Source organism: Rhinolophus hipposideros (assembly GCF_964194185.1).
Source record: "Rhinolophus hipposideros genome assembly, chromosome: 11".
NCBI lineage: Eukaryota > Metazoa > Chordata > Mammalia > Chiroptera > Rhinolophidae > Rhinolophus > Rhinolophus hipposideros.
In genome coordinates, this window is record NC_138057.1 from 40,227,842 (window position 1) to 40,250,172 (window position 22,331).

The following is a 22,331-nucleotide window of genomic DNA, read 5'->3' on the forward strand; positions in this document are numbered from 1 at the left end:
CTCCAACCTGGTTTGAATTAAATATGATAAGGCATAAGCCTTTAGCCAAGTTTTTGGCACAAAATAAGTACTTCGCAAAGGTTAGCTAGTAGTACTAGTAATATAACTGCTTATAATTACTATTATAGGATTTGCGTTCTTCCATGAATTCAGGCCTAACCAATTGGCCAAAACTCTATAATAAGTATCTCAATTTCTTCACACTCATTCTATGATGTCCATTTTCCCTTCTTTGAAGGTCAGTGTTTTGACATAGTTTATTTGTAGTGGCCTATTTCTGCAATTCACGTAATTGCCCAGTAAAAGAAAAAAGTTAATTCCCTTTTTCCCCCAAGACTATCAACGCAGCATTTGTTCTGTTTAATGTCACTTTGGATTACTAAGAGACATAAAATCCCCAAACATAAACATCATTAAACAAAAACCTATTCAAGTGGAATATAAAACACACTGAAGAGTCATCATTAATTCCTTAAAGTTTTTCTTTGGTTGTTTTTCTTGTTTCTGTTTTTGCTTTTTAAACAACTCCACCCAAAACTCAAAGCACAGATACTCAAGTACAGATGAAAATAATGAACCTCTGCCCAACATTAGCTACAAAAGCAGATGCCTTGGGCATCAGCATGCGGGGTTTACATGGATCATGTACTTGATAGTTTAAAAACTGAATCATCTTAACTGTTTTAACTTTCTATTGCTTCCTAAAATATTGTGTTTGAGAGATACAAATAAAATTCAACCCTGTGAACAGCACATATCTGAAAGAACAGAAGGACTTATGTGTAGTTTAAATAGTGTATACACTCTCTTGAGCGTGTGGCACAAATTTCAATCAAAACGGTTTTGCAGTCTTACTGGACATTGCTCACGATGCCCCAGGATTCCCTAGCTTGACTATCCTCAGTCTCCAAGCCTGGCTTTCAGCACAGAATTCCAGGACTGGAGAGGTACAAAAGTCAAAGAGAATAAGAAATAGGCTCAATCTGTTTAAATGAGCCACACCATGGTTATGTACTGTAGGAATGAAACTCATGAAGAAATCAAAGATAGTACAGTGAAAAGGAAAGAACAGATGGTCAAACCAGCTTAGGTCTATATCCTGGCTCCCCCTTAAGTAGCTGTGCAAACTTGGGCAAGTTATTTAAACTTTCGGCGCCTAAATTCCCCATAATATCTACCTTAAGGTGCTGCTTCTGGGATTAAATGAGATAACTTCTATGGAAGTTCCTGGGATAAATCCTTTATTTAAAACCAAAGCTGCAGTCAGTGAGCCCAGGAACTAAACTTGACCTTAATACAAATTTCGTTCTGTTCCTGCAAGGAAAACCTGCAAGAGATACTCTGCTTCGTGCTGCAGGATTATAAATCACATGTAAGGCGTTGATAGTGGGGAGATGAACTGATCAAAGGCTTCCATTAAATAAGAGTGCATGCATCTTCTCAGACTGATTTTGTACTTCATGAACTGTCATATCAAGGTACACAGCAAAAAGAACAAGCTAAATTATAAATTGCTAAACCAATGAACTCAAAATCATGAAAAATGTCCAGAAATTAAACTTTTCTGCGTGTATAAGTTCATGCTTAAATGGTATTGTGAACGTAAGTCCAAGGGAAACCATAAAACTGGAAAATTTAGTGCAAAAGTCATTCTCCATTTAAATCAAAGTTTAAATGTCTTTAAATTTTAGGTAGCTTATCATCTGCCTGTATTTTTCCCTTGCTCTAAGTGGGAACAAGCAAAGTAGGCACTCGTGATCATCACCGTATAATATCTGAAATAAATGGACCCACCTCCTTTCAAAACTAGAGGAACACCATACATTACCCACCCTAATTCTTGCAAGATGTCTTGGGACACCTGCCTCATTATTTCCACTTAGGATAGTTTCACAAATACTGAATAAATTCAGAAAACAGATACCATCTTTCAGTTTTCAAATTTAAAAAAAAAAAAAAAGGAATGCCCTGGAATGTATCCTCTGAAAGACCTTAACCATTAACCATGGCTTTGAGTAAAGAAAGAGCTGGGGTCAAATGTAGGTGACAATGACATAGAGAAAGCATTCCCTGGTCAATGTTTTCTGAACTTTGCCTCATGCTTGTTTTATCAAATCATAGGCTATTAATCACCTTGCAAATCTAAAACCAGCAGCTCTCCCCGAGTATACTCATAGGTCCAGTGAGAGAAAGCCAACATCAGCTCCTCCAAGGTGTTGCTGGGAGCAATTTCATCACCGTTGTTGTTATTATACTTCCGGAACTCCCCCGTCATATACTTCTCAATGGTCAACCATTGGTTGGCTGAATGGCAGTAGATTAAAAAAACTTCCAAGAACCTATGAGGAGGAAAAAGAGGCCACTTATGTCCAAGGCAGCAAAGGTGGGACTTAGATTACTGAACAGTCAGCAGTAGGGGACATTACCCAGCTCTGGTCTGATGCAGCCTCACTGCACATGTCCTTGCTTTCTATGGAATGCAAAGATCGGGGGTTTTCCCACGCTTAATCCCCTCCTTCTCTTTGAGGAAACTCTTGTATGAGTACCAAGCTCAACTTTTCTTTCTGAGCTCTATAACATTCCTTGTAAATACAACAGTAAAACTTTACTATAAGTCCTCAGCACTGAATTATGCTCTGTCTTAGTAAATGAATGCAAGTGTATGGAAATACTCAAGTGAAAGTAACAAGAGTTCATTCTCATCAAGTTTCCGCTGTCTATAAGATATTAGAGGAAAAAACGATGCTTAAAATATAAATGTTTTCTCTGCCATATTGTTCCTAGACATTAGTAACTACACCAAGGATCTCCCTGTTTCATGTAGAGAGGTTAGTCATGAACTCTGCCTGAACGTATCTTTTCTACTCTCATAAATTCAATGATTTATGTATCCTTGGGATATCTAACTCTCTTTTTACCAGTCTCCAGAACTATGGAAGGAAGAAACCAAAAGTAAGGTCTTGAGGAACTTCCTTATGGTCTCGTATTTCTCATGACTAATAGAGCTGAGAAGAAATTGATAGAAATTCCCACTTAAAACGAAGAGCCAGGGTGCCAATACTTTCTCACCTTGGTGTGTAGGGAATAGTTTGTGGTTTCACTTGGTTGAAGGTATAGATCAGTTTTTGAGCAGCTCTTTGTTGTTGAATTTCCTACAAAATAGAGAGCATTGATAAAAACATTGGTTTACTATCACATGCCTGCTAATTAATGATCATACTTTCTAGAGGCCTCCCAAGAGTGATTTTCCACTTTATTCAACTCCCACCATTGCCCACTCCAAAAGCAAAAGCTCTACAAAACAAAAGTAACAAAATACCACCACTTCCAAAAAAGAATAGGCTATCCTTTGAGTTCAAGACAATGACCTTCAATCAGGACGTAGCCAGAGCTCTTTTCTTTGACCTGTCCATCCGGGCTCTGGATCTCTGACTTACCCTGAGGCAAAGATGAAGCACAGTACACTCCTGGAAGATTTTGTGCCATGTCTGCACAACCTCAGGAAGAAAGGACTTCACAATGAAAACCTGCCCTGGCTTGAGAATGTCATCCTCAGACCAGGTACTGATGACTCTCATGGCTTTGCGGAGGCCACCATCCATCTCCTCTCGGGACAAGACCTGGATCATTGCAGCTCTACCGCGCTGAGACCAAGATGACATGCTTTTATCAAGATTCAATGGAGAACTCTCCTCCAGCCTGTAGACAGTCACTTCTTCTCCTGCTGCAAAGAGAAGTGTAGGTGAGGCGTTCAGTAAGATCCTACGTCTGTGACATGGATAGCGTCCTAAATATCAACTCAGAATCAATTTGACTTCCCAAATGATCAGAGGAGAATGAGAATTTCACCTACCCAGGAACCAGTGGAAAACGAAGACATGGATCCAGCCATGTTTTTATGTTATTTATTGTCCAGTAAAGAAGCAGAGGGAGAGCATAAAATGATATGCAAGAATGAAGTTGTTCTTATATTAGACTATAGCCAGACAAAAACAAAGTCAAAGTAGTAAAGACATGCTTCTTTAAAGTTTAAATACTTCTAAATAGATAGTTCAGCACATTTTTTAATTACCATCCCCCTTATAAGCATTATTAGACATTTTTTCTAATTTTTCTAAAATGCCCCTCCCTCCCATGACATTTTAATAACAAAGATATACTGCATGATCTGTTTATGTGCTGTGTACAGTGATATGTATATATACACATATATATCGTATACAGTATATATATATATATATATATATATATATATATACACACACACACACATATATCATACACAGTGATATATATATATATATATAAGAATGATTTTTTCCTCCCTTGGAGGTGATAGCACCCCCACTGAGAATGCATGCTTTAACCCAGTTGAGTTAGACAGAATCAAGGTCATACCCCAGAGATTCTCCCTCCATCCTTTGTGCCTTTGGACAAGTTACTTAGAGCCTCACTTTCCTCATCAGTGAAATGGAAGTTAAAGTAACTCTCCCTTCTTTGGGTTATAAAGATTAAATATGTTAACCTGGCTAATGTGAACTGGAACCTCAGATACAAACTCAACCCACTTAAAAGATTTTAGACACAAAAGCTCTTTAACTGCTGTACAGCTTCCCACTTTTAGGGAACAATAAGAACTCAGCCTAGACCCCACCTAATACAATGTTCAGTGCTTTCTAACAGAAGTAGCATATTCTATACACAACTTCGGTCCAGCCTGTGTGTGCTTTTCTCCTTTCATCTCTGCTTCAAATGGCTTTTGTTGTGTGTAAACACTGTACTAGTTTACCAAAAAAGGAATCTATTTGCTCACTCTTGCATTTAATGGCTTACTAAAAAACATGTCTAGGTAATGCTTAGTAATATATTTCCAAGTGTTTATTCTTAGTGCCCAGATAAATGCCAGTGCAGACCTCTTTGGAGTTCTAAGCACCTAGAGGATTTAGAGCAGGGTTACTGAGTTGCGAAACCAACCATGGAGCCAAGTAGAAGGAGAAGGCGTCTGCATCAATAATCAGAAGCCACTTGATTTGTTCCCATGTGAAGAGTGTGAGGAGAATCAAGATCTAGGACAGTGTGGGGACCCTTGTTACATTGTCGACTGACTAGACAGAGAAACTCGGTAACAGTGTCTAATACAAGCTTGTTTTTCTTTACTACTCCAGCCTTGGAAAATGATGTTTGCTATCTAAGCTAAGAGCAATTAGGGTACACAAAATAAAACAAACAAATAAAAAACAATATACAAAGCATTTCTCTTCAGATGCCTGTAGCTTTTACCATACTGACATTTATCGCTTTCTTCTGTGTTTATCACCCATGGTTGGTTGGTTCTTTTCTTTCCTACTTACTTTCCAGCCTTAAATCAGTGAATGCCAGGTGCAACATTATTGTTTTCCCAATTGCTGCTCATTATCGGTCCCATCCCCACCGTATTAGATTTTGACCCTAGATGCCAGCCGGCTGGTTAACAAGAGTTTCCATTTTAGGAAATGAATCTCACTAAACTGCAACCATTGGCAAAACAAAATTTTCAACTAAAGTGATTCAAAGTGGTGACCCCTTTGATTTACTCATATGTTATGCCTCTGCCCTTGGCGCAGCTTCAAGAAGGTAGAAACGCACTCACCAAAGAGTTGGATTGGTGTAAATGGTATAGTCTGAGAAAGCCTCATTAAATTGTTCCTTTCAATGGCTGTAAAGAAAAACAAATTTACAGAAACAGATGCTTCAGTGGGTTGAATCTATAGCAAGCCTCCCATATCAAAATAGTCATATAATACTAAATTATTTCACTTCAAAGATCCTTTTGTCAAAAATATTATCTGTAATACAGTATTTTCAATGAACTAGGCATTATACAGTTAGGATATCCCAGTCTTAGGCACAGATTATCTGAGATTACATAACATGGTCGGAGGTAGAGCTTTCACCTTCACTCTTCTGAATACAGAATTACTTACTAATCCACACATACATGGAACTTTCTTTTAAAAGGCACTTTAATCTGTGGTCGTCATTTCTCTGGTTTTTCCTTTCTAGAGCAAATCTAATGCACAGTGGACTGTGGGGACATCTACTGTTGACTTTGCACAGCTCACCTTCTTTTCCCAGAGACAGCTAAAGACCAGTTTTAATTAGAAGCAAGTGATCTGCATTTTCCTGTTAAAAGCCATATCCTAACAGATCAGAGTCCATATGAGTTACGGTATTCCTCACCAGAGACTTTCTTAAGTTGACAGCTGAAGTCAAAATAATGGATTACAGCTGAGCTGAAAGACTGTTTTAAGAGTCTGGGATGTGGAGTCTGGAATCCACTGAAGCACTGTTCACTGCAGAGGAGAATTCAGGCTAAGGCATTCTGTTACTAGACTCCAAACATATAACCTTGTGGGGACAGAGCCCCAGAGAGCAGTTTCCAGGCTCTCGGCCTCATGTGGAGAGGTGCTGGCTCGAGTAGTAGATGGCCGTCAGCTGTAACCATTGAGCCACTAATATAATTGCCGCAGCTACGTTGGGGAGTCGAGGAGAGTTGAGGAGAATCGGTCGGTTGGCAGCAAAGCGAACCGCAGGTTGCACGTCGTGTGAACCCAGCCTCCAGTGAGACCATAGTGGTATGACTCCCCTACCTATGGCTCCGTGGGTGTTCCTTTTTGGCCTCACCATATCCTGTGTTCTTATGTGGGGAGCGGGAGCAGAGACCCCGCAGACTGCCCCGCACAACAACCTTGATATAATAATGGTTATTATCACACTATTAAACTCTTACTCATGTACTGAGCTTCAGCTCACGTAAAAAGCTAGCTTATGTATTATTTCATGCAATGCTGCGAGCAGTGACACCCAAAAGACCACCCAATGGCATGAGTCCAGTTGGGGGTTATATTGCTTTGCATTTCAAAGTGTTTCCTTCTTAATTCTCAACTAGCCAGGTGGCAGATTGTTCCTCATGAAAGGCAAGTGCAATGATTCTCACCTTGAAAGAAAGACACCTGAAGCACTGTGAAGTGATGTTGCTTAAGAGTCAAGACCATTGACACCTTGTTTAATAACATCCTTGTAAGATGTCTTTGTTGAACTTACTCTGTGGGACTGGCCTTCATTCAATGGTTATGTTCACTGAGAGCCCAGTGAGGGTACAGAAAACCTCCTCAAAAAACTAGTCTCAGGCCTATCTCTTCCCTAATGCAAAATGTGGAGATCTCCGGCTTTGGGCTGACTTTGAGCTTGTAAGGACTTGTTCGATCTCAAGGTCATCTTTCCCCTTCACAACATGTAACGTGCAAATACAAACTTTAAAAAAAAAAAAAAAAAACAAATTTTCTTAAATCTTAACAACATGTTTTCCCAAGTTAATGGCAACGTAAGAAATCTAAATGTTCTTCTCATCAGAGTGAACAACTTTTCAAATTGGGAGCTATATCAATACCACAAATTCATCAAAGTTTCTGTTTATAATGCAGAATCACAGACATTTAGCTCAGTTGACATGTCTCTGTGCACATGCACCCTACCTGAATAATGATGGGGAGGCTCTTGAGGGCTCTTTAAGGAGGCTGAGATTTCTGAAATTATAGAGAAGATTGGCATTTTAATTACTTGGCTGCAGATAAATACATGTCTCTGAAATATATTGCCTTCAAAGTTATTGTTGAACAGGTTAATCAGAATGGCTTCTTGGTATTCGAGAAAGATTGCCTAATATTCTTTAACCACATTATTGCACATGGTTCCCTGACAGTTTCCAATCATCAATGCAATATCTCCAAACATATTTATGTAGGGAATTGAAGAAAGACAGGTAATATTAGCCTCAAAGATGTAATTCCTCTGAACCAATTACACCTCTGGGTTGCAGAAGGCACTCAGCTGCCCATCACACTTCATGACATCCCAGAAGCACAATTCTCTGAGCTCCCTACCAAGAAGCGGTACCCATATAAAGACATTATTAATACCAAGTTATTAGTAGACGACTTCACTGACCTAAAATGACAACAAAATGATGGAAACACATTAAGAGGTATATACCAGAAACAAAGGAATGGGTGGAGAATATGACACCAAGGGATTTGTTTGGTTACAGAAGGACTATGCTGGGAACACCTCCTGCAAATTTAACCAGTTCTCCTCTGTGTGCTCCAGTCCTAAATTACAAGGCTCCAGAGAAATCCTTTGCAACAGTTTTGCCATTTCATAAAATCAAAATTAAAGTGGAGAACTTCAGTCTCATGGTGGTAGCTACTTTATACCTAGTAGAGTACGCAGCATAATGAGCCCAATTTCATAGATCTCTCTGGCTTCTTGTTGCTGGATAAGAAACAAAAATCCCTTCCTTTGGGGGTGCTTGGTAAAAAATGGGATCAGCAGAAAAGCCTTTTCCTTTCGGAGTTCATTCAATAATATTAATAATAATAAAGTATTCAGCCTCCATTATAGGCTATGCTAGGTGTGACAGATGTGAATAAAATGTATCTCCCACCCTAGAGGAAAGCAAATATAAAACACTGGGATAGAAAGACATGTAAACTATAATCACAATATAGTTTACTAATTTATATAATAGAGTTGTATGCATAAGCCTGTGGAACCCTCATAGACAAATAATGGGAAATACTTAAAGAGTATGGGTATCTAAGTCTGATAAAGCTGAATGTCAGTCCTAGTTTTGCCACTTAAGGAGCTATGAGATCTTGTTCACATTCATTCAACACATATTTATTGAACTCCTACTATGTACCAGACACTGGTCTATGCTTAAGAGAAAGAGCAATAATGAACACAGATAAAGTCTCTGGCTACATTCTAGTAAAGGGAAATAGAAAAGAAACAAACAAAAGAATATATAATGTACATAGTATATTATTTACATATCAAGTTAAGAGGGTTAGGAAATATGAAGGATAGGGAGATTACTATTTTATATAGGATGGTTAGGCAAGGCCTCTTTGATAAGGTGAAATTTGAACATAGACCTGAAGAAAGAGAGGGGGAAAGTCACATGGATAAATGAAGATCATTCCAGGCAGAGGCAACAGCAAGTGCAAACGCCCTGAGGCAGGACCACACTGGCTGTGGTAAGGAGGAGAGTGTGGCCAGAGTGTACTGTCCTGAGAGAAAACGAAGTTGGAGAGTTGGAAGAGGGGAAGCTGATTAACAGGCCCTGCATATCATGTTTAGACTGCTTTTACAGAGTGCGATGGAACACTGTTTGAACAGAAGAGTGACTTAATTTGCCTTTCAGTTTAAAAAGGTTATTCTGCTTGCTCTCTGGAAATAGATAGTAATAGTCTGGAGGCCATTCAGTAATCCAGGGAAGAGATGAAGAGTGGTATGTAGTGGTAGCAAAGTGATCATATTCTTGATATATTTTAAAGAACTTAACTGATGGGTGAGCTGCGGGGATGTGAGAAAATGGGAGATAAGTATGATTGCAAGGGTTTGGCCTCTGCAACTGGATGGAAGGAGCTGCCACTTCCTGAGATGGGGGAGAAGAAAGGTGGAACATTTTGTTTAAGATGCCTTCTAGACACCACGTGGAGGTGTTAATAGGTAGGTGGTCATGTTCTGCATGGCAGAAGTATTGAATGTAAAAGTCCAGGAATGCGAGCCTGGGAATTTGGACCGAGACCAGGCAGTCAAGAGAAAGAGTAAGCAATTTATAGCCTATCCTGTAGGTAAACGGAAGCATTGAAGGTTTCCACATAAGTGATGATTGATTGTTCAGAAAGATAATTCCAATAGGAACATGGGAAAGTTTGATGGGAGAGAAAACAATCACAATGCTAACACAATATCAAGGGCAAAAGAAAGTATACACTTTTTATTTAGGAAAGTAAATGTTGGAGGTTTTAAGGCAGGATCAGTGGGGTAGAGCAAAACGGACAGCATCTAAAGATGGAGGTAGTGATGATATAGAGTTAGAAGGCGAAGTTGATAGCTAAGAGTGGTGGTGGGAAGGGCACATAAATGACTAAGATTTCCAGCTTGGGTGATGGAAGAGGAGGCTATCAGAGAAACCAAGAATCAATCAACAAAGAAAAAGAAGAACAGCCAGGGAAGAATAGTCTCACGGAAACTTAGGAAATGGATAAAATGGTCAACATCAAATACCATGAGTTTGATGAGGATTAAAAAGGGGTCGTGTGACTTAGCAGTTAGAGTCGAGTTTCGGTAGAGTGGTAGGGACCGACACCATGGACTGATGATCAAATGTTAATACTTTATCAATTAAGTTGGAGGTGAGGGAGAGACAGAAGTGGCAGTTTGAAAGCTAGGTAAAATCAAGAAAAAGATTATTTTCTTCTTTTGTATAGAAAATGACATTATTTGTTTGTAGGTAGAAGAGAAGGAATTGAGAAGGATACCAGTATGGAAAACCCAGTAAGTAGGGTGAAACAAGGTCATAGAAAAGATGCCCAATCTGTATCAAGGAGTAAAGAATATGGGAAAAAAAGCCCATAGATTGTGGTGAAGTTTGACAGTAGTTATTGAGAGTGACTTTACTTGGGAGTTGAAAGTATGAAATCATCAATCTGTATGAGCGAACATGGCTTAGCTCTACTTAGCCATTTGGGGCCGAGTCCTACTGAAGCCATATAGGAAAAAGTAATCACATACAATTTTATGAATGGCTCTTAATGAGCAATATGTAGAAAAGTGACAGTAAGAGTGGTTAAACAGTCTAAATGAGCTCAGTGGTTATACCCTCAGTTACGGAGAAAACTGAAAAATTAGTCAAAAATAGTCAATTCAAAAAATTTTAAAGCAGATATCAGACCTGATTTATCTGGAGAAAGATAGTCAACTTTCTACTTTTCTACTGAACTTTCTACTTTGCATAGTAGATAAAAATCATAGATAGAATTTCCAGAACGACAAACATCTCAGCAGAAGAGTAAACCTCATCATTAACAAGATGAAAAAACAAAATGTTTAAATATAAAAACTTACTGCCAACTCCATTTGAACTTCTCAACCTGTTTGAAAAATTAAACTTGTTTAGATAATGCTTTAAATTTTTCAATGATCAAAGGAAATATATGTTAGACAGTAACAATACAGTCTACATGTATGTGTGTATGCGTATTGCTTTGAAAGAAAAGTATCAGCTACATCTGATCCCTATCTTCATCAGTAGAGAAATAGTTTACAGCCATATAATTATTTTCATAGAAAAATGAGTACCAGATATGCATGTAATTCATTTATTGTATATGCCCTAAGCTATCTGAAAACCAGTTGTTGGTTTTGGTTTTAATTAGCTATGTGATCACACAACATATATAAAATTTAACTGTGTTTGTATTGTTCTGGATCAATTAAATTAAAGGGTTCCTGAACTATGCAAAACAGATGCCTACAAATTAGTCTGTGTATGTCTCCAGACAAGCCTACAAATCAGTTTCATTAGCCCACGTGGCCCCTAAATGTTCACGGGCTGAAATTAGCTCTCTTTAAATTGTTACTTGCCCTGCTTAAGTGCACAAGTGGCCACAGGCAAGTTTGAATAAATGCATTCAAAGAATATCTCCAGTATTTAAGGTCCTCAGGGAAGAAAGTACAATTACAATTATTGTTTAATTTCATGCTGCAATAACCCACTACTTTGCATGAGCACGAACTACTGAACCTTTGGGAGAAGAAAGTCATGTGCACTTTAAGACTAGAGGAAAGGGTGCTGCAGGAAAAAGGCCATCTCAAGAGGAGCCGACTGCAAACTGCAAGTCACATTTCACCCGCTTGGTATCATCTGGCCCTTTGCAGAGTAGATGGTTTTCAAATTTTATTTCTCAGCCAATCTTTGCTTGGCTGGTTTTCAAATTTTATTTCTTTGAATAATTAAAATTCCAGGAAAACACTCAAGTCTACAATCATGTGAGTTCTCCATCTCCTCTCTCTCTCTTTTTATCCTTATCTTCCTTTCTCTCTCTGTCTCCATTCTTCTCAAAGAGTAACTGCCTTGACAAACACTTAGGATGTTAATGAGGAAACAAAAATAAAAAAGATCAACCTCATAAACAAGAAGAAAAGAAATTTTTTAACAAGAATTATTTTTAAAATTAAAGAAAAACTATCAGGTCTTTAGTCTAAGTCTTTTTCTTTAGCAAGATAGTTTTATTTCTACTCTTTAATGCAAATTTCACAATCATCAGAAAAGATATAATACTCCTTATTCCATGCATGCTTTTTTGACACCGAAAAGACAAATGTTTAATTTGCTGTAGTAGTAAGGTGTTTCATTATATTCTTAAAAGGCACTGAAATGAGATCTTATTGCCAGAAGCAGGAAAACTGGGAGAAAAAAAATGATTTTCATTCACTCTTGCTAACAAAAGAAAAATATTGTCATTGGACCCACATTTTTTTCTCCTTTCTGACCAAATTAAACCTGTGTTCCCAATCAGGTTAGAAAAACCAGAAGCCTAAGGTGCTTCCAGACAGATATTCAGAAATACTCACAGGGAGTTCCTATTGAGGTTGGTGCTCCGGGAATTCCACAAGGAGTTTTTACTCAGATCCTGAGCAGAAGGGCAAGGTCATTACATGTTCACCCAACATTCTCCCACCCCAAGCTTCCAGTAAAACATACTCCTTGGAGGGTAGAGTTCCTTTTCTCCCCCTTCCTCTAGCTCAACATTTTCTTTTACTAAACCTACTAAGCATAGGCTAGAAAGATGCATAATGTTGGCACAAAGTCAGAGTAATTCAATGTTGACAGACTTTAACAGAATGAAATTACTTTTATGAGGACATCAAAGAGAAAATGCAATATGCAGGTTTTTACAGAAATGAGACTGAACGTATAAAATCAGTTAATAACATGAAAGAAGAAATGAAGGTCACCGTTGAAAGGAAACATCAATCTTTACATTATTATGTCCTATCATCAGGAGATTATTGTTTCAGTTGATTATTTAGAATAACCTTACCCTGAAATTATCTCATTCTATTTCCTACTTAGATTCAACTATTATTTATTGAAACCTACACTCCAGGCATTACTCTAGGCGTTTTCACTGGTGTTATTTTTATTATCCACTATCAATAATCTCGTAAGGATATCTTAGCCCCATTTTAGAGATACAGCTACCGAAACTCATAGGTTAATTGACGTACATAGCTTTGAAATCTAGGATGTGGCAGAGCCAGGATTTGACAGGGCAGGCAGGTCCCTGCTTCCATTTGCCTTCAAGCAGTCTTACATTTTACTTTCAAAACCTTTCCCAGGTTACAGTCCTACAGGAACATCTGAGGTTGCCAGCATACATTCATACAGGTAATGTGTATGTGGTTCCCAAATTCAGAGATAATGTTCAAACCAAAACAAAATTAGATATCCTTGGTTAGTCTAACTATATCAAATTCCTCACATGGTAGATGGCAGTAAAACAAGCACAGTTTTGTAAGTGGTTAAAAAAAAAAAAAAAAAAACAGACTGCAGAGTCACAGAACCTCAGTGTTGGAGAAACACTGAGGGTCCTCTACCCTGCAATGCCCACATCCCAAAGGGACTCCAACACATCTGCAAAGAGGTTTGCTCAGCCACTTTGACTAACCACACTAAGTGAGAAACTTAGTAACTTCCAGAAATAAACGATTCCATCCTTGGAAAGCTTCACTTGCTAAAAATTCCTCCTCAAATTAGGCTGAAATCTGTCTCCCAGTAGCTTCTATCTGTTGATTCTAGCTGTACCTCTTAAAAGCGTTTTGAAAATATCTTATTTTACTTCTACATGGCAACTTTCATATATTTGAAAACAGTTTCAAAACTTCCTGGATTCTTTATTTCATGCTAAAAATACCCAGGTTAAATTATTGAGTAGATAAATTGCATAAAGAAAAACAAGAAAAAAATAAAGTGGGGAGGGTAAAAAAACTGAGCAAATATTCAAAGTAAAGATTTAAATGTAATATGTAGAATCCAATTAAGGGGCATGAAAGTAAACCAGATACAGTTAAGAAGTTAGAGAAGTAGTGTGTGCATGAATGTTTTTTACAAAGTATGGCTATCAAATAAAAGGGTTTTACCTCTTGAGATTGCTTTAGATAATCACTGACTTGTATAGCATGCAGTTCAATTTCTTTCGTTTTCCTTTTCTGATACGCACTACGTTCTAGACCTTTGTTAAAAGGAAAAAAAAATGGAGAAAACATGAAAATGTGTTATATTCAAATCACAGTTCCCAAATAGAAAGATCTGAACATAGTGCATTCATCTAAATTTGAAGATAGGCTTTTTTTTTTCCTTTTTTTAGAAAGTTTTACCAACAATCCTTTGTCCTCTTTTTCAAGTGGTTGAAAGCTATGTATCCTATTTCTATTCTCTAATAGTCACTTGTACATTTATAACAATTTATACTTCTCTATCAAAGTCAAGAATTAAGTTATCCATAACCTGCCCAACACCTTCTCGTGCAGCATGTTGTCCATGATTTAAAATAAATAAAAGTTTAATTCCAAATTCGTTAGGAATCCTTCTTTAACAAATGCATCAAGCATGATAGTGAGCTACCTTAAAAAAAAAAAAGAAAAAAAAGAAAAGAAACAGAAAAGCAGAAACAAACAAAAAAAATGGAAAGAAATGCCAGCAGGTGGGTTTAATTTTTAGACTTTCTTTAAAAAAGACAAGAATCATTGTTATTAATTTTTAAATATCTGATACCTACAGAGTCACTGACATATAGTGGTTGGATTCATTCTGAGAATAATACTTATTAACTAAATGTAGAAGATAACAGTTGTATTTTTGTTTCCTTATAATGTTGTGCTGAGGGTAAAAAAGTACACAAGAAATACAAAAGAGTATATTATAAAATCACAAAATTTCATATATGATATTCTTTGTAATATCATAAAATTATGACAATTATGGTTGCAATGATAGCACAGTATTATAATTAAAATAAAATACCTATAGATAAAGCTAAAAATATACTTTTTCCTTTTCACTGTTAATTTCCTCAGAACTTTACTTTTGTTTAAAGAGAACTACTTGACAGATGAATTCCCACCCTCAAGGCTTTATTTATTTTTAAATTATTTTTCAATTAACTCAACTTGGACACATTTCAGAAAAATAAGATTCTCAACTCAGGACGTGTTTCAAGGAAGATACTGGGCTTCCTTGCCTCATAATCTGAGGAGTCCAGGCACCTGGACTATTTATTTCCCTAGGTCTTCTCTACCCTTCTGATCATTGGACTTAATGAGATTCTTTCCGAGACTCCTCCTGCCACCCCCCATCTTTCTCTGTTTGAAATTCATTGGAAAGAATTTAAATAATTTCAGGGGAAGAGGATGGGTGAAATGGCTAAAGGTGTTCAAGAAGTACAAACGTCCACTTAGAAGATAAGTAAGTCCTGGGGATGTAACGTACAGCACGGTGAGTATAGTTCACAATATCGTATTTTATAGTTGGAAGTTGAATCTTAAAAGTTCCCATCACAAGAAAAAGAAGTTGTTAACTATGTGTGGGGATGGATGCTAAGTAAATTTATTGTGGTAATCATTTTACAATATATACATACATCAATTCATTATGTTATATACCTGAAATTTACACAGCTATGTGTCAATTATACTTCAATAAAAAAATAATTTAAATAATTTAAGTAAGAATGATATACAATAACTTAAATATCAGACAATTTATTTTAAAATATATATATATACACATAATATAAATATATATTAATAAATAAAACGAATACATTTACAATTGGTCCTAGAATCATATCTTTAGGTATAGATTTGATTGATTCAAAATTATGGGTTCTACTAAACTGTGTGGTTTAAGGCAAGACAATTAAGCTCTCAAATCCTATCTGTAAATTAAGGGTGTTCTGAATAATTTAATTTCTAACGTCTCTTTTGGTTTAGAGCCCTCTTGATTCTCAGCGATTTAACAGACAATTCAGTATTTTTAAAATATAAATCAGGGTTTATCAACCTTGACATTTTAGGCTGGATGACTCCTTGTTAGGGGTGGAACTGCCCATGCATTGTTTATGGTTAACAGCACCCTGGGCCACTGCCCCTTGGTTGGTAACCACCATTCATAAGAACAAGCAAGTTTTAAAGGAGCATCATAACATAGGTTTCAATACAACATCTATTTGCATCTTAAGTTGAGTATTTCAAATAATTTTTAATCTTCATGAGTCCTTAATTACATCATCCCTTCTCTTTAAAAATTAGTAAATTCTCTTATTAACTAATGCAAGAAGTTCAAAGTTCTAATTATTGCTCTCAACTCAGTTCATAATCTGTCTTCATCTTACCTGTCCTGGCTGATTTCACACTCTATGCCTAGAGCGTAGTCTTCGTTCCTATGTGGTTGACCCATCTTCTATTCTCCGCACACACCATGATTATTAAATTTAAGGGATACTTGCTCATGGAATAAACACTATTTGTCAGCAGTAGTAAATAACCAACTCAACTTGATCCACTGAGCTCTAAGTATGTGTATCAATGTCATATGAACCTTAACATTACAAAATTAGACAAACTCCACCTTATAAATCAGACGAAAGGGACACACAGCCAGATTCAACAGCTCTGAATATAAAATACTATATAAATCTTAACTTTTTCTTTTCTGGATTCTGACAACTATTCCATTAAACAAATGTAAATTTTGTCACTTTCATGAAAATTAAAAACAGAAAAGAGCTATTGTCCTAAAAAGGTGTGTCAGCCTCTCATTCCTCCATCTTCAACTGAAAGAACAGCAAGAACTACTAGTGGTCTAAAGACCATAGCCAGGTAGAGGAGACTGTACCAGAGTTTTGGGGATCCAAGAATGCAGACTGTTACATACTTAACTGACTAAATTTGGACACCGTCAGCCAGTTCTTCCTGCACTCTTCTTCTTCCAAGGTGTTATTTTCTCCTGGCACTGAATTTGATTGGTCACTTTGAAAGCAGGCATTGACTGTTATGACCTGGAGAGAAAGACACTCATTGGAAGACAGTGACATTAATCTGAAAACACTGAGTCACATTAATAGAGGTACTATATGAAGAGCAGTAGTTGTTAACACTGGCTGCACTTTAGAATCACCTAGAAAGCTTTGACTTCCCATCACTCATGCTTGCAGTTCACAAGCATCCATATGACTTTTCTATTTGTAGTCCTGATTAAGAACTAAAGTGGGGGGAGAAGGGCTTCTCAAAGTTGAATGTGCATCAGAATCACCCAGGACTGCGTTAAATCACAGAACACTGGCTCCCACCCCCCCAAAATCTGTGATTCAATAGGTCTGGAGAGAGGGAGAATTTGAATCTCTAGTAAGTTTCCTTGCTGAAAGGAGACCACAATTTGAGAACCACCGGTATGAAAAAACAAAAGGGGAAAAATAAAATTAAAATAAGGCTTGGATCCCAGAGAACTTGTGTTGGAATTCTAGCTCTGTCACTTAGAAGCTATATGAACTTGGGCAAAATACTTAATGTCTATCAGTCACATTCCCTCATCATTAAAATAATACATAGCCAAAAACAATGGTGCTTATGTACTTCCAGGGGCAGAGAAGAAATGAGGTAAATTGATAAACTACAAAGCAATAAGCAAATGAAACTTATTAGTACTTGATCCCAGTTGCAATTCCTAGTTAAACTCTGGCCATTTTAACTATTCCACAAAATCTATTTAAATTCCAATTTCATGGGGTTCACAAACTCATAGCATTTTTCTAAAAGAGCCTTCCTTATCAAGCTACATCTCTCAGTGATTTCATACCATTGTCTCAACATTTACCTCTTTGTTTCTGCTTCTCATTCTAAAAAGAGCTGAGATGCTTTAAAAAATGTATCAAGATTATTATATGGAGAAATGTGTGTAGAATTAAAAAGTGAAACAGGTCATTAAGATCATGAAAGGTGAGGTCCTGTAGAACAGCTAACTCAGATCTAAGGCTTCCTAACAATAAACAAAAATATTCACTAAATGAAAATGAAATCATCATATATCAGAACTTGTAGGGTATAGCTAAAACAATGGTTAGAGGGAATTTTATAGGACTAAATGCCTAAAAGTCTCAAATCAATGACCAAAGCTTCTGCCTTAACAAACTAGGGAGGAAAAAGAGCAAATTAAACCCAAAGTAAACAGAACAAAGGAAATAATAAACTTAAGAGCAGAAATCAATGAAATAGAACAAATAATCAAATTTAATTTTTTTAAATAATTGTATTTATATAATAAAATAAAAAATATTAAATACTTAGATACATTTTTTAAAAATCATGTGCAAGACCTGTATACTGAAAACTACAAAACAAAGCTGAGAGAAATTAAAGACCTAAATACAAAGAGAGATATGTCATGTTCATAGACCAGAAAACTCATTATTAAGATGCCAATTTCTCCCCAAATTGAGTCACAGCAATTCTACTCACTCCAGCTGGCTTCTTTGTAAAAATTGACAAGCTGTCTCTACATATATGTGGAAAAGCAAAGAAACTAGAGGAACCAAAACAATTTTTAGAAAGAAGAAAAAAAAATTGGCAGACTTATGTGAGTTAAGGACTTATTATAAAGTTATAGTATTCAAGATATGAGTATGACATAGGCATAAAGATAGACATAAATAAATGGAACAAAACAGAGCCCAAAAATAGATCCACACTATGGTCAATTAATTTTTGGTCAGTTAATTTCCAAAAATGCTCAATTAATTTCTTAGTGTAATTTAATAGAAAAAGAAGATCATCTTTTCACACACACAAAAAAAAAGTAGAAAAATTTGATATCTGTGTTCAAGAAGAGAAGGAATGAAGAAAAGAAAGAGGAAGGGTGGGACCTCAATTGTTACCTATCACCATGTAAAAAATTAACTCAAAATGGGTGCTAGACCTCAACATAAAACTCCTAGAAGAAAATAAAATAGCAACTCTTAGTGATCTTAGGTCTGGAAAATTTTCTTAAATACTATAATAAAAAGCATAGACTATAAAAGAAAAAATAGAACTTTGGACTTGATCAAAATAAAAATGTATATACTTCACAGAACATTTATGAAAAGCAAAAGGAAAGCCACCAACTGAGAGAAAATATTTTCAAAGCATGTATCTAACAATGGACATATATCTAGAATATAAAAACAACTCTTACAAATTAATTATAAAACAAACCACCCAATTTTTAAATTGGACAAAAGAGTTGAACAGACATGTCACCAAAAAGACATATGGATGACAAATAAGCATGTGAAAAGATACCTAGCAGCAGCAGTCACTGTGGAATGCAAATGAAACCACCATGAGATAGCACTACACACCCACTGATGCGACTAAAATTAAAAGGACTGAGCACACTAACGATGGTAAAGATGTAGATTGCTGGATTGTTCATAAACTATTACTCATAAACTGGTGGGAATGTGAAATGGTACAACCACTTTGGAAAGCAGTTTGGAAATTTCTTCTAAAATTAAACAACTGCTTACCATATGATTCTGACATTCCACTCCTAAATATTTACCAGAGAGAAATTAAAACATATGTCCACAGAAAGACTTGTGCTCAAATGCTCACAACAGCTTTGTTTGGAATAGCCAAAAACTGAAAATAAGACAAATGTCCTTCACCATGGCAGCTGATAAATGAATTATGGCATATCCACGCTAATGACCCCTAAATTTATATCTTCACTCCTTCCAGTACAATGTTATTTTGTATATGTGGCACTTTAGAACAAGGAGAAAACAAACTAAGATTGGCTACTACCTGAATTGCCAAAAACATAAGACACTTACTGGCACCTGTAGTCCTTGTACTTTCTTCTTTTTCTTTGACAGTTTCCTATCCTTGGTTAAAGTTTTTGCTCTGATACATGCTGACTGCCCGATCTCCGAAGATCTTAAAAGACCTATAAGGGAAATGATTTACAAGAGAAAGTTTAAGGTAGTACAGTAGGGAACTATTTTGTTTTATGGAAAGGACTGAGAGAATGGGGAAAATGAGAATGCAATCAAAAGTCATAGACTTATTTTTAAATAGTAGCAATGCAAAAGATTTAATACTGAGGTTTGTTTTTAATATTTACTTCTTACTTTTAATGTTACAGATCTTCAATTTCTCCTCCTTGTGGAATTTCAAACTATGACTCCGAATGAAGGGCCTGTCTCTGTGGACAGGGTTGATCCAAAAAGACATGTTTGACTGGAGCCCTGGTCCCACCTCTGAGCAATCACTACTTTGGACCAGTTCTGCTGAGTTATCAGATAGGGATCTGTCCAGGATCTGCCTCCGGGATTGTCCACTCTGATTGGAGTCACTGTTCCAAGTGGAGGCCAAGCAGGTTTGCCATTTTTTCTTGATACTAAACACACCAGTTTCATCACCTTCTGAAAATGCCCAGTTCACATATCCACATCTAGTTCGCATGTTCTGAGCTTGGGAAGGGAAGGAGGCGACTTTCATGGGTGCAGGTGTGCAAATCACAGTGGGTAGAACCTGCTCTCCCCTGTCATGTCTGCCTGGTATTTGAATGATTGGATCACACGGCACCTTGGGTTCAGCCACTGAGCCCTGATCTGAGACCACTGGGGTCTGCCAACTCAGATGAACAGGGACCTCACTCTGGATGACTTGTTCAGTTGCCAGCACACCTGTACCTGCTTCCACAGTTGGTCTGGACAGAGGCAAGTCAGTTTCTGCAGAAAAAGGAACTTGCTTTCGGTAAGAAGGGACCAGAAGAAATTTTCCATACTTTGGGTGTGTTTGCCTGTCAAGGGATACCCTAGAAGTAACTATACTCTTTTCTGTTTCTTGCTCTTCCTGGTCATTTCTTAAATGTGAAGTCTCTCTCTGACTGTCTGTAATGTCAAGAAGGGGCCCACTCTGTGCTCTTGGAGGGTGTTGGCCTCTGGCCAGGCTCCGCAGCAAAGAAGGGGGCATGCTATAGTATTGGTATTTCTTCTCCCCAGAGATCTCCATGTTGCCTAGAACCTCTGCACAGATAACATTGCTCCAGCTGTGGGGAAGTTTTCTGCAAGTAGAATACTCTCTGTTGGCCAGGAGAGCCTCATCCTCTTGTAAGGTGTCAACAGCAGAAAGGACTTTTAGGGTATCCACTGTCAGGGCAGAGAGGTCCTGCAGGTGTCCCACCTGGCTGTCCAAAGACAGTAAGGAGTCCTTTATAAAAGATACTTTTTCATTCATTTCTTTCAGTTGGAAGTACATCTCTGTAACCCTAATGGTAAAGGGAGGAAGAAAACCAGTTAACACATTAAGCATTCCAAGGGGAATTTGCCTTCTGCCATCTTCTCTCTCTAATAGATACTCTCATCTCAGGTAATCTTGTCCACTCCTATAATTCCCACTATCACCTCAATGTAGGAAAACTACGAATCTACATGTCTAGCCATTATTTCTCTCTAATATTTCAGAACCACATCCCTACCTTCCTGCTAGTTATCCCTTCAATCATGTCACCAATCAGCCCATTTATATTCCTTCATATATTCATTAATTTATCTGCAACCAATTAAACATCTCCTACTGGCAAGCACTGTGTTAATTTGGTAGGGAAAGAAGATCCTGAGGTAGAAACCAGAATGCCAAGAACAGAATCAATAACAAAATATTCAATTAGAAAAAAAAAATGTATAGATCTTAAAAGAAAACTTCCAAGTCTACAGTTCAACTACGCTTTTCCCAAATTTGAAACAAAACCTACTTTAAAAGACCTACATTCAGAGAAAACCTGAGGCAAAATTTCAAAATGATTTTGAATACTTGAACCCAACAATATGATGTCCAGCCACTGATTCATATAAAAGCAACACAAGACATCTTCAGCTACACAAGCACAAAAGTAAACTGTAAGCAGAGTCAAATGAAATGTAACAATTGATTTCATTTAGAGAGAGAAAAAGAAGGAAGAAAGTGTTGATTAATATTGATCTGTAAATATCTCTGTATGTGACTGGGTTTTGTTTAGTCTCCCCCAAAAGAGATATGTTGAAGTCCTAACCCCCAGTACCTCAGAATGTGGCCTTACTGGGAAATATCGTCTTTACAGAGGTAATCGAGCTAAAATAAGGTCATTAGGGTGGGCCCTAAGTCAGTATGACTGGTGTCCTAATAAAGGGGAAATTTGGACACAGAGGGAAGACGATGTAAAGATAGCCAGGGAGAAGATCATCCTATGACTGGAGTGATACATCTGTAAGCCAAGGGACCAAGGATTGCCAACAAACCAGAATCTAAAGAGGCAAGAAAGGATTCTCCCCGAGAACCATCAGGAAAAGCATGTGGCTGCCGGCAAGCTGATTTTGGACTTCTAATCTCCAGAACTATGAGACAATACATTTCTGTTT

The 22,331-nt window shown here is 37.1% G+C and overlaps 1 protein-coding gene across 1 annotated transcript in view; it reads right to left on the reverse strand.

The window, feature by feature from the left end:
• The window catches only part of TRPM6 (transient receptor potential cation channel subfamily M member 6), a 119,091-nt gene that overhangs the window by 13,739 nt on the left and 83,021 nt on the right, over positions 1-22,331 (reverse strand). Inside the window, exons 26-36 of the mRNA XM_081066275.1 lie at positions 20,061-21,202; positions 19,764-19,876; positions 16,826-16,949; positions 14,032-14,123; positions 12,463-12,521; positions 10,954-10,979; positions 7,515-7,565; positions 5,630-5,695; positions 3,438-3,724; positions 3,070-3,152; positions 2,134-2,339 (exon numbers count right to left, since the gene is read on the reverse strand). Coding sequence (XP_080922401.1) covers positions 2,134-2,339; positions 3,070-3,152; positions 3,438-3,724; positions 5,630-5,695; positions 7,515-7,565; positions 10,954-10,979; positions 12,463-12,521; positions 14,032-14,123; positions 16,826-16,949; positions 19,764-19,876; positions 20,061-21,202 — 2,249 coding nt within the window. The remainder of the gene's footprint in view (positions 1-2,133; positions 2,340-3,069; positions 3,153-3,437; positions 3,725-5,629; positions 5,696-7,514; positions 7,566-10,953; positions 10,980-12,462; positions 12,522-14,031; positions 14,124-16,825; positions 16,950-19,763; positions 19,877-20,060; positions 21,203-22,331) is intronic.